The sequence below is a fragment of the Neoarius graeffei genome, chromosome 23 (assembly GCF_027579695.1).
Source record: "Neoarius graeffei isolate fNeoGra1 chromosome 23, fNeoGra1.pri, whole genome shotgun sequence".
In the NCBI taxonomy this organism is placed as follows: domain Eukaryota; kingdom Metazoa; phylum Chordata; class Actinopteri; order Siluriformes; family Ariidae; genus Neoarius; species Neoarius graeffei.
Genome location: NC_083591.1, coordinates 7,477,525 through 7,488,968, shown reverse-complemented (window position 1 = coordinate 7,488,968; position 11,444 = coordinate 7,477,525). Strand labels below are relative to the sequence as shown.

General features: G+C 40.0%; 1 protein-coding gene across 2 annotated transcripts in view; it reads right to left on the bottom strand.

The window, feature by feature from the left end:
- Window positions 1–714: 714 nt before the first annotated feature.
- nt5c3a (5'-nucleotidase, cytosolic IIIA) overlaps window positions 715–11,444 on the bottom strand; it is a 38,519-nt gene continuing 27,789 nt past the window's right edge. For both annotated transcript variants that reach the window (XM_060905673.1, XM_060905674.1), the window contains exons 2-9: window positions 10,949–11,047; window positions 8,971–9,040; window positions 8,802–8,848; window positions 8,635–8,720; window positions 8,440–8,529; window positions 5,408–5,570; window positions 2,204–2,404; window positions 715–2,128 (exon numbers count right to left, since the gene is read on the bottom strand). In XM_060905673.1, coding sequence (XP_060761656.1) covers window positions 2,027–2,128; window positions 2,204–2,404; window positions 5,408–5,570; window positions 8,440–8,529; window positions 8,635–8,720; window positions 8,802–8,848; window positions 8,971–9,040; window positions 10,949–11,047 — 858 coding nt within the window. In that variant the 3' untranslated portion in view covers window positions 715–2,026. The remainder of the gene's footprint in view (window positions 2,129–2,203; window positions 2,405–5,407; window positions 5,571–8,439; window positions 8,530–8,634; window positions 8,721–8,801; window positions 8,849–8,970; window positions 9,041–10,948; window positions 11,048–11,444) is intronic.

Sequence of the window (11,444 nt, the reverse complement as noted above, 5' to 3'; positions counted from 1 at the left end):
ACCAAAATGCACTTGAAACCGCCCAATCTGGCAACACTGCTCCTGAGTCGCAGTCAAGACGTGTTCCACGCTCAGCTGGCATGCGAGTCCGGCTGTATTGAGCCGCCAGTCTCGTGCAAGGCGATTAAAACCTATGATTAAAACAGACTAGACCCCACCCCCCCAATGATTTTTAATGCAAAAATAGACGTTTTGTGAAGATGATATTTTTCGCGACAGAATCCGCGGAAATTTCACAGCCCTGCATATTGAATTAAGTTCAACGCCTTAGAAACAAAAGCACGAACGGAGTTAAAATACATTTTCTAGCAAATGGGCGCAGCCATATTGTTTTCTCGTTCTATCGCGTACAGTCTCGCGGTATTTACATCAATTTAACTTCCGAGTGTTCCCGAATGTCAACGAGAACAAACGAAGCTGACAAAAACATCGCTAAACAAGCAAACCAAATCAGAACGTATTCTGCTGGTCATTTTACTTAAACATATTTTTAACTGATATACAAGAGATTAAAAAAAACCCACCACCACTTTGGCTAGAAAAATAGCGGAATTCCGCTAAATAGCGGACGTCTGGGATCCCTGATTAATAAAAAAAGGTACACACAACACTTTTAAGCTCCTAAAAGCTGACATTTTTAGTTCTTGAATACATAACTGCAAAAACCCAGGTGTGGATCAACGTACAACTATAAAGCAATAATCCATCCCGTACTTAGATTTCCAAACCTTTAATAAAAAGTGGTCATCATTATTGCCTACATTTATTTTCTTCCAACATTTCATTTGGACAGCAAGAAAACCAACATGCAAATTAGCAGCACGTACTTAACGAGCCTCAAGAACTTAAAACACAAGTTAGTGCAAGTCAGCGTGAATCCACCTCATGAACAAATGTATGAGGAAACGGTTCATCTAAAAATGCTGACGTTGAGAGGGAAGGAAAAAACAAAAACACGAATGAAAGCTCAGCTCAGGCTTCTGCTGCTTTCATTCGCAGTACGTTAGCAGTTTTAGATGAACTGTCCTTTAGAGAGGTAGTGAAAACACAAAAAGCAGACCCAAGTTCCAAAAGCGTAACACATTAATAAAAATACACGATACATTCATGTTATATTTGTTGATCGATTGGGATATTGTACTGTATTGCTGTAGGGTGATGGGCATGGAATTAATATCCATGTGCATATATACGTGGTAAAGAATAATTTCATGTCTATGAACGCAGGACGAAACTACAGTGTACTACACGTCAAGGTGTAGAAATACACGGGTACATCTTATGTTTCTCAAGAAACTCTATAATATACAGTCTGAACTTCCTGTTGTACTAGGGATGAATACTTTTACTGTAAAATAGAAATCGAGCCAGAAAGGTTCACAGGGCATGGGGTTGAGTCGAGACTTGCGGTGTGCATCGGGACTGGGATCTGATGCAGGACGCAACAAAAAGTTGCACGAGTGGGACGAGTGGTTAGATATAAAGCTTATGAAAGACCATGCATTTACAGCATGAATAAAAAAAAAAAAAAAGCCCTGCACACACATTTCTCTTTACTTGAGCCCAGTTATGACCTAGAGTGATGTAGCTGAGGTTGAGGAAGAAGTGTCAGAGCCGGAACACTCTCACCATGCTGACAGTGCTTCCGGGATAGGCCACGCCCACTCCTACCAAGCATCACTGTAGTACACTGCAGTTACGACCCGTATTGCTATAAAAATGCTCACACTTCTAAAGCTAACCTTAAGACCAGTCTTCTTTCATTCCAGCTATTATTGCGCATGAAATCATGATACAATATCAAAAATAATACAAGTCCACTAATGTACACGTTAAACAAATTCGCTTAAACAGATTTTCTCCACAGTTGGTTTGGCTTTTTCTTTTCTAAAAAATAGAAATAACCAGACACCCAAATGTCCAGGATGGGAAATAACGTTAACAGATGGTGGTCGAGAGGTTTGTATTCGTATGGCTTGTGCGTGCATGTGTTAGCCCAGTGACTAGTAATCCAATAAACCAGTCTCTATAAGATCTTCTGTAAAATGGAATTGGGCACTTCAAGGGTTTCATCTTTCACTAGAACAATATCATAAGAGTCCATGTATTTCTCCAAGCGCTCCTCCACCTGCAAAACAAAAAACATTAGCACAACAGTACAGAAGCAACTCTCCAAATTCAACACTCGTGAGAACAAGCAGACCTTATCGTTGAGGAAGCCGATCTTCAGGAGGTTCTCCACGTTGGGGACGCTGTCGGCCATGTTGAGGTCTCCGAGCGAGTCTCCCAGAAGGATGATGTTGCTGTTGTTCTTCAGCTGTTTGAAGTACTCGGTGTTCCTCAGCGCGCCGTCGTGCTTGTTGTACACGTGAATCAGCTCGCCTTTAAACCCTCTCAAGACACCCTGTAGGATTGACAGCGCCCTCAGCAGTCAGAATTTAAAACAGCAGATGACAAAATTCAGCTCCGATTTGTCCAAACTAAAGAAAGCTATACGTAGCTTTAGGTCCGAAAAGCCCTCAAGTCTTCCCATAATATGATATTTTATTTCTTTTTGAATATTATAAATACGCAGGTGATTGATTATCGGAAATCGTGAACGCTGATCAGTTGAGAAATTCAGACTATTTCTCGATAATCACTTCAAGCGACTCGGCAAAATGGCGGCCGATCGCGTCGTCACCATAAGCGAGGAAGAGTTACAGATTATGAAAGAAAATGCCGTTGCTAAAAGCACTAAAGATGCTACGAAGTTTGGTCGAAAACTATTCAAAAGTAAGGTGGAATTGTGATTTATTTTATTGATTTCAAAACAAAGTATTTTGTGTGACACAAGTCAGCGCGCATTACAATTTGCATACTGCTTCTGAAATTAATACGATTTTTAAAAGATAAACTATCACCTGCGTATTTATACTAAAACAATTATCCACCAGTGAATTATTATTCTATCCACATTCACTGGATATGAGCAACCGTGCGCTCCGATTGGCTACTCTAGTACTAGGATATCAGCTCTGAGTAGAAAAAAAACCAAAATGGCGGAGCGTATTGCTGAACCAACCGAGGACGAAATTAAAAACTCTACTTGAAAGCAAAACCCAAAAACAAAAAAAAAGAAAAAAAAAATGGAATGAAAAGTATTTGATGGTAAGAACATATTTTTTTATTTTTCAAGAATTATTTTTATAGCATTTTTCACAAATTGCTACTGTCGTTTCGCCAGGTTGTTAAGCGGAAAGGATTCCGTCGGACGTTTTGTACGAAGTTTTTGTTTATTGAATTTGCAAAAAAATTAAAATAAAAATGCTCCGTTTCTCAAAATCCAGTGGGTAGAATAAAACCGTTATTCCACTCACTCTTGTCGTACGTGGCTTATAGTCACCATCAGCTCATGCAAGACTCGATTTCATGGAATAACTTAATTATTCACCAATCATCACTTTGCCTTCAGTGAATAATTGTTAATTATGAACCATTTGGTTTTTATTCAACATTATTACTAATAACTAGTGAATATCCTTGTATTTACCTAATGCCAGGATCGCATTACATAATATTTTCATCTTTCACGATGGTCACCATGCCAGATTAGTGCCATATCAACACATTTTTCCTAAACCTTTTGGCCAAATGTTGGTGTTTAAATTTATTAAAGTGATAAAGTAATTAAGTTGATATATACAGTATAGTGAACAAGAAACTAATGTTGACTACAGCTTAAAGGAACAGTCCACCGTACTTCCATAATGAAATATGTTCTTCTCTGAATTGAGACGAGCTGATCCGTACCTCTCCAAGCTTTGCGCGACCTCCCAGTCAGTCAGACGCGCTGTTACTCCTGTTAGCAATGTAGCTAGGCTCAGCATGGCCAATGGTATTTTTTGGGGCTGTAGTTAGATGCGACCAAACTCTTCCACGTTTTTCCTGTTTATATAGGTTTATATGACCAGTGACATGAAACAAAGTTCAGTTACACAAATTGAAACGTGGCGATTTTCTTTGCTATGTAAAGTCCACACTATAATGACAGGCGTACTAACACCTTCTGCGCGCTTCGGCAGCGCGTTGATACGGAGCTCAGATATCAACGCGCTGTCGAAGCGCGCAGAAGGTGTTAGTACGCCTGTCATTATAGTGCGGACTTTCCATAGCATAGAAAATCGCTACGTTTCAATTTGTGTAACTGAACTTGTTTCATATCACTGGTCATATAAACCTATGTAAACAGGAAAAACGCGGAAGAGTTTGGTCGCATCTAACTACAGCCCCAAAAAATACCATTGGCCATACTGAGCCTAGCTACATTGCTAACAGGAGTGACAGCGCGTCTGACTGCGTCTGACTGACTGGGGGGTCGCGCAAAGCTCGGAGAGGTACGGAGCAGCTCGTCTCAATTCAGATAAGAGCATATTTCATTATGGAAGTACGGTGGACTGTTCCTTTAAAGGTTCAGCCCTGAGCTTGTGTGCGTTTGTGGACCCTTCAGTAAGGAATAAACTGCTTCCAACTGCGCAGCTCAGTGCTCAAGTCCATTATTCACTTGGATAAAAGCATCTTATGAGTGAATTATGAAATTTCTCACTCATGCAGGTTATGATGAAGTACGAGTTATATAAAACTACTGTGTAACTAGTTTATCAGCATCAAACAGGCTTGTAGTACTCAAGTCCAGGACTCGTGACTCGACGAGGACTCGGATTTTTTCTTTATTTTTTTGGAACATGCCATAATAATTTGGCATATGATATTTATATCCACATTAATTTCGTGCAAGAGTGTCACACCTGCACGCCTTGGCGCGTGCATCAGATAGACTCTCTCGCTTGCGCCGTAAACAACTCACGCCTGTACAGGATTAAACCGCAGTCAGCGGGCCTGTATAAAAACTGTGAAAACACACTTACTTTGCGAAGTATTGAGTTGCATTGCTGACACATTACCGAGCCTTGTTTGGTTCCCTGATTTCCTGTTTCTCGTCTTTGTTTCTGCCGAGTCTACGATAGCCTGGTTGTGCCTCGCTCGACCTGTTTCACTGTTTTACGATTTTCCCCGCCGTTCTGAATTGTTTACCTGTCTTCACTTGTATTAATAAACCCACCTTCTGCACTTACTGTACATCCGTCTCCCAGCCATCTCTGACAGAATACTTCACACTCCCTGACGAAGAGAAGCACACTCACCTGTTCATACGTCATGTTCAGGAACTAACTAATGTTAAAACAGCCACCGTCACATGGCGCGGTTGGAGTCTTGTTCTCGGACTCGAAATTTTTTTTTTAATGACTTGGACACTGGGGACTCGAAACGGGACTCGAGGTTTAGTGACTCGACTATAACACGATCATTAAATACGAATACAAAAATCCTACAGCATCAACTAACGGGTCAACGTGTTTATACCCACATTCTCGTCGAAGTCCATGAAGTTGGAGACGACTTTGACGTTGGGGTAATAAACTCCAGCCTGTCTGATGATCTCCTCCAGCACGTCTCCCAGCCCCGCTGAGAAGATGAACACAGGAACACTGTGCTGGTGTAGCCGGTCAAAGAAGTGCTCATAACCCTCCCTGTGACACACACACACACACTTGATACTCAACTAACTAACTCAACTAACATTTTAAATATTTTTTTTTTTTAAAGATTTTTTTGGGGCTTTTTTCACCTTTATTGGATAGGACAGTGTAGAGACAGGAAATGAGCGGGAGAGAGAGATGGGGCGGGATCGGGAAATGACCTCGGGTCGGAATCGAACCCGGGTCCCCGGATTTATGGTATGGCACCTTAGCCACCTGAGCCACGGTGCCTCCTAACATTTTAAATTTAAAAAGTTAACAGTCCGACGAATCCAGGAAGTAACTTCAGTAAAGACAGTGAATGTATTAATAATGAAGCAAGACCAGTTTCAGACTTTCTAGAAGAATATTTCGGACAAAATAGCTTCTGAAGCTGTCGGTGAAAACCTGCACCATAGTTTCAGGTTAACACTTTTCTTCATTTCTAATTAAAGGCAAATTTATCATCATCATCAAAATTCTATTTCTCTCATTTTATTAAATATCGGAATGCATTTTTGATCGCTATTTTGTCGCTGCTACAGCAAGTTATGAGTGTTTGAAATACGCCATGTAATATATATCAGTCCATATGTCAAAGCAACGGCCGTAAACGAGATTCGTTGAGACCTGTACGAGACATCGTAGGACGGAAATAAAAACATACAGCGGAAATCAAAGTGACCAACATCTGCCAATGCTGTCAAAAGACGCGAGCGCCCTCCTTCAAATGCTGACGTAATCAAGCCGGAAGTTTTCCGTGTCCGAAATCGCTCCCTGCTCACTATATATAGGGCACTATATAGTGTGGACGCCATTTTGTAGTGCTGTCCGAAACCTTAGTGAGGATTATGTGGGAAATGCGCTGTATTTATCATAAAAATACATGCATGTATTTATTATTTTGAAACTCCATCAGCCGCCTGACCTGGCACGTTTTAATTGTGCGACAGTAATGACGTAAATACCAGCGTGACGGACTAGTCCTTATCCTGCCGTCTTTCCAACTCTTCTCTACTCCACGTTGGTTCGAAGTCGTACGGAATAATCTCCATCACCGATGAAGCTGGCAAATCTCGAAATTAATCTAAATTGGAATGATATGGCGATCTGGCCGCTGTGTAAACAGTTTTCAAAATGGCGGCGCCGACACTTCACGTGTGAAGTTTCGCACAAGTCTCGTGAAGATCGCGCGGATAAGCGACGCCTGCCGTGGACCAAACGAACTACATTCAACATGGCTAAAAACCGAAAAGCCCGATAAGTGTAATGTAATGCCAATACGAGTCATGATATAAAGTTAATAAAACCAAAAACGTAATTGAACAACACGTTAATTAAGAAACAAAGCAAGTTTAAAAATGACTTCAGTTCTCCTTTAAGGACTTTTGTTTCTCTGGAATATTAATACATCCATTAATAAGATATGTAATAAAATATGTACGACAATGTCCACCTGCATAATTCTCATCTCATCTCATTATCTGTAGCCGCTTTATCCTGTTCTACAGGGTCGCAGGCAAGCTGGAGCTTATCCCAGCTGACTACGGGCGAAAGGCGGGGTACACCCTGGACAAGTCGCCAGGTCATCACAGGGCTGACACATAGACTACGTTCAGACTGCACCCTGAAACGACCCATATCCGATTTTTTTGCCCATATGCGACCTGTATCCGATTTGTTATTGACAATCTGAACGACACAGATCTGATTTTTTCACATGCGACCCAGGCCGCTTGGATATGTGGTCCTAATTCCGATGCATATCCGTTATTTTCACATGCGACTGCAGTCTGACCGGACAGGTCGCATTCATGCGACCTACACGTCATCAACAAGAGACAAACGTCACTATTCTGCGTTGGCTAATCCCGCCTCTTTGGTGGAAAACAACAACATTTGTACAGTTTTCAGAATTTAAATAGACTTTTATAGAATTGATCAAGCTAATGGTGGATTTGGTAGGGACCTGGATGTTGATCTGTTAGCCTGATTAAATAAAACAGTTTCTATAACTGATTTATATCTTAAACCATCCTGTATTACAAGATTATAAGATTGTTCTGGAAATTTCCAGTAATTTGACACCTTCGGTCTCATTAGTCTGCTGCCCACATTAATCAGATTATTGTGTGAGTTCCGCCGCCGCCACAAAAACCACATCGCCAGGTCTCGCCTCATCTCCATGCTTTACTTGCAAACTTGAAGAGTGCGCTTTTTTTTTTTTTTTTTACGTATTACGTAGATGTGCTTATTACGTGTCAATTTGCGCACGCGGGACACTTTTGGGTCGTTTTCCGTTCATATTGGAGATCGCATACAAGTCTCATATAATTGGTAATGTGAACGGCCTAACAAAAAAATCGGATTTCACAACAAATCGGATATGGGTCGTTTCAGGTTGCAGTCTGAACGTAGTGATAAACACAGACAACCATTCACACTCACATTCACACCTACGGTCAATTTAGAGTCACCAGTTAACCTAACCTGCATGTCTTTGGACTGTGGGGGAAACCGGAGCACCCGGAGGAAACCCACGCGGACACGGGGAGAACATGCAAACTCCACACAGAAAGGCCCTCGCCGGCCACGGGGCTCGAACCCGGACCTTCTTGCTGTGAGGCGACAGCGCTAACCACTACACCACCGTGCCGCCCTGCATAATTCTATGTAATCTTAAATCATCAAAAGTCATTTTTGGTTATTCGTTCTGCAATAACACGTGGTTATTTAGTTCTATATAAAACCTACGGCAATAAACATATATAAATATATTTGATATGTAAATAGCCATGTCAATAACACCCACTGTCTGTATACTGATATTTATCTCTAAATTCAAGACTTCAGAATAAGTTTGACAGGATGATGATCGTACCGTAAAGAGACGTCCGATTCTCTCACCACCTCGGGGAGTTTGTCCTTCTGTAGCCGCTGCTCCACCAGTAATGTGTGAGATTTAAAATACCTAAAGGAACAGGGCAACGCAATTCCAGTATTAAACAGTGTGCAGCGGTGTGTGTAAATGATTGTAAATATACTGTATGTGAGGTTGAACATGTGGTCCACTCACCACTCCACCATAAACGGGTATTTCTCCTCCATGGTCAGCTGTGGGTCGATCTCAATAGGATAGTAGGTGTCTTTCAGTTTAAACAGCTGAAAAAAAAAGTTTCAGCATAAATACAATGCATACTTTGACAGCATTAAAATGATGCATACAGGTTGAGACATGCTCACCTTCTGCCTACATTCTTCTGTGACTAGCTTGCAGTTGTCAATGATATCTGTGGAAAATGAAAAGAGGCTGATCAACGCTTCAAAGCGCGGGGGTTATTCTGTGTTTAACGCCATTCGTTCCATAATTAGTGATGAAGATTCCTGTTCCAGTGTTGCAGGTTTGACTTACTGTGGCAGGTCGGGCAGCGCTTTCCATTGACTGCAAATTTGCTTAACGTCATGTCAAAGTCTGTGATGATCTAAAGGGAAAAAAGAAGGGTTTTTTTTAAAATTATTATTACAAACTATTGATATACAGTACGTGCTATTAACTAAATATTAATCAAATCATTAAAAACTACTATTTTAAAAGGAAGGCAGGAGTTTTTCAGTTCCAGTCCTGCAGGACAGTGGGTTCTAGGGACTGGGCTGGAGGTTCAAAAAGTCACTCATTAATACATTTTTATAAATTGCATTTTAATGAGGAAAGCTTTATTTAAAAAAAATAAATACAATGCCTTATAAAACAAAGCTTTTATTATACAGTTTTAACCTGTGAGCTAAATATTAATACATCATTCAAAACCTATTTGCGCTCAGGAATTCTTGATTTATATTTTTAGGTTTGTATTTTATCTCATTTCAGGTTTACATTAGTGCGCTCGTACTAATACATAATTGTTTCTATGGAAGCAACTTGCACTGGGAGGCCTAGCAAAACTCTCCATAAACCAATTAAAACAAGGTGCAATTTTTGAAATGGTGACGTTTTCTGTAAGGAGATGTTTAACATTTATGGAAGGAGTCTCCAGTGTCAGTGCTTCAGTACAGTAAATGTAACTATAAAAAGTATGCTGTATCGTTCTTACAATAGCAGTAGCACAGAAATAAATTAGTAGTATAATCCTAGCAGTACAGTTGTGCATTAGTAGTAGTATAGTTGTGATAGTACAGTAGCAACAGAACAGTAGTAGTAGTGTAGTAATAATAAGGCACCACAGTAGTAGTAGTAGTAGTAGTCTAGTGGTACAGCAATAGTCCTAGTATTGGAGTAATAGTACAATAATATATTAGTAGTAGCAGCAGCAGCGGTGTAGTAGTAATAGTAAGGTACTACAGTAGTAATACAGTACCAGTAATAGTACAATAGTAACATCGCAGTAGTACAGGAATAGTCAATAGTATAGTAATATATTAGTAGTAATAGTAGAAGTAGCATAGTAATAATAGCAAGGTTAGCACCTTACTATTACTACCATACCACTACTATTACTACTAATAGTAGTAATAGTTGTGATAATATAGTGGTACAATAGTAGTCGTCATAGTATCGTAGTAATAATAAGGTGCCACAGTAGTATAGTTGTACAGTAGTAGTCATAGTATAGGTGTAATAGTACAGTAATGTGTTTTTATTATTAGTAGTAATAGTACAGTAAATTATTATTAGTATAGTAGTAATGGTCAGTGGTACAGTAGTAGTAGTAGTGCAGTAGTAGTAGTAGTGCAGTAGTAGTAGTGTAGTAATAGTGCAGTAGTAGTGTAGTAGTAGTGCAGCAGTAGTAGTGCAGTAGTATAGTAATAGTGCAGTAGTATAGTAATAGTGCAGTAGTAGTAGTGTAGTAATAGTGCAGTAGTAGTAGTGCAGTAATAGTGCAGTGGTAGTAGTAGTAGTGCAGTAATAGTGCAGTAGTAGTGCAGCAGTAGTAGTGCAGTAGTAGTAGTATAGTAATAGTGCAGTAGTAGTAGTGCAGTAATAGTGCAGTGGTAGTAGTAGTAGTGCAGTAATAGTGCAGTAGTAGTAGTGCAGTAGTAGTAGTGTAGTAATAGTGCAGTAATAGTGCAGTAGTAGTAGTGTAGTAGTAGTAGTGCAGTAGTAGTGTAGTAATAGTGCAGTAGTAGTACAGTAGTAGTGTAGTAATAGTGCAGTAGTAGTAGTGTAGTAGTAGTGCAGTAGTAGTAGTGCAGTAGTAGTGTAGTAATAGTGCAGTAGTAGTAGTAGTAGTAGTGTAGTAATAGTGCAGTAGTAGTACAGTAGTAGTAGTAGTAGTAGTAGTAGTGCAGTAATAATCGAACAGTAGTAGACGTTAATGGATTATGAGGGCAGTTCGTACCGAACACAATCTGAAATTCTCGATAAATATCTAACTCGTGTCTGAGGTCTGTACCTGTAATTTAGAAGCGCCTCCTTTAATCAGGCCGCAGATGATCTGCTCCACCCGCTCGGGGTCCTTGATGTGGACCGTGCTCTTCTCAAACTCGGGCATCTGCAGAGACGCAAGTTAAACAGTCAGGGCTGTGACGCTGTACGAGTACACTAAGAAAGTGTGAAATATGAAGCATTAACACACTCTCAGATCCTCAGCCGTTATTTACATACAGTATGTGTGCCGAATGCGTGCGATGCTGACTGACAGACAGCTTTCGACCTTTTTTATAGAAAAGGAGTTGAATTATTGAACAGTACTTCCTATTTAGGGTGCATCAACTAAAATATGCCTTTTTTCACTACAACACCTTTTAAAAGTTTTTTGCAGTACTGATTAGTAAATAGAAAAGCGTTAAAAAAAATACATCACAAAAAAACCCCACAAATAGACAGACAAACAGAAGAGATCGGGAAGATAACGTAATAAGGACTTTTCTTTCATTTAAAAAAAAAAA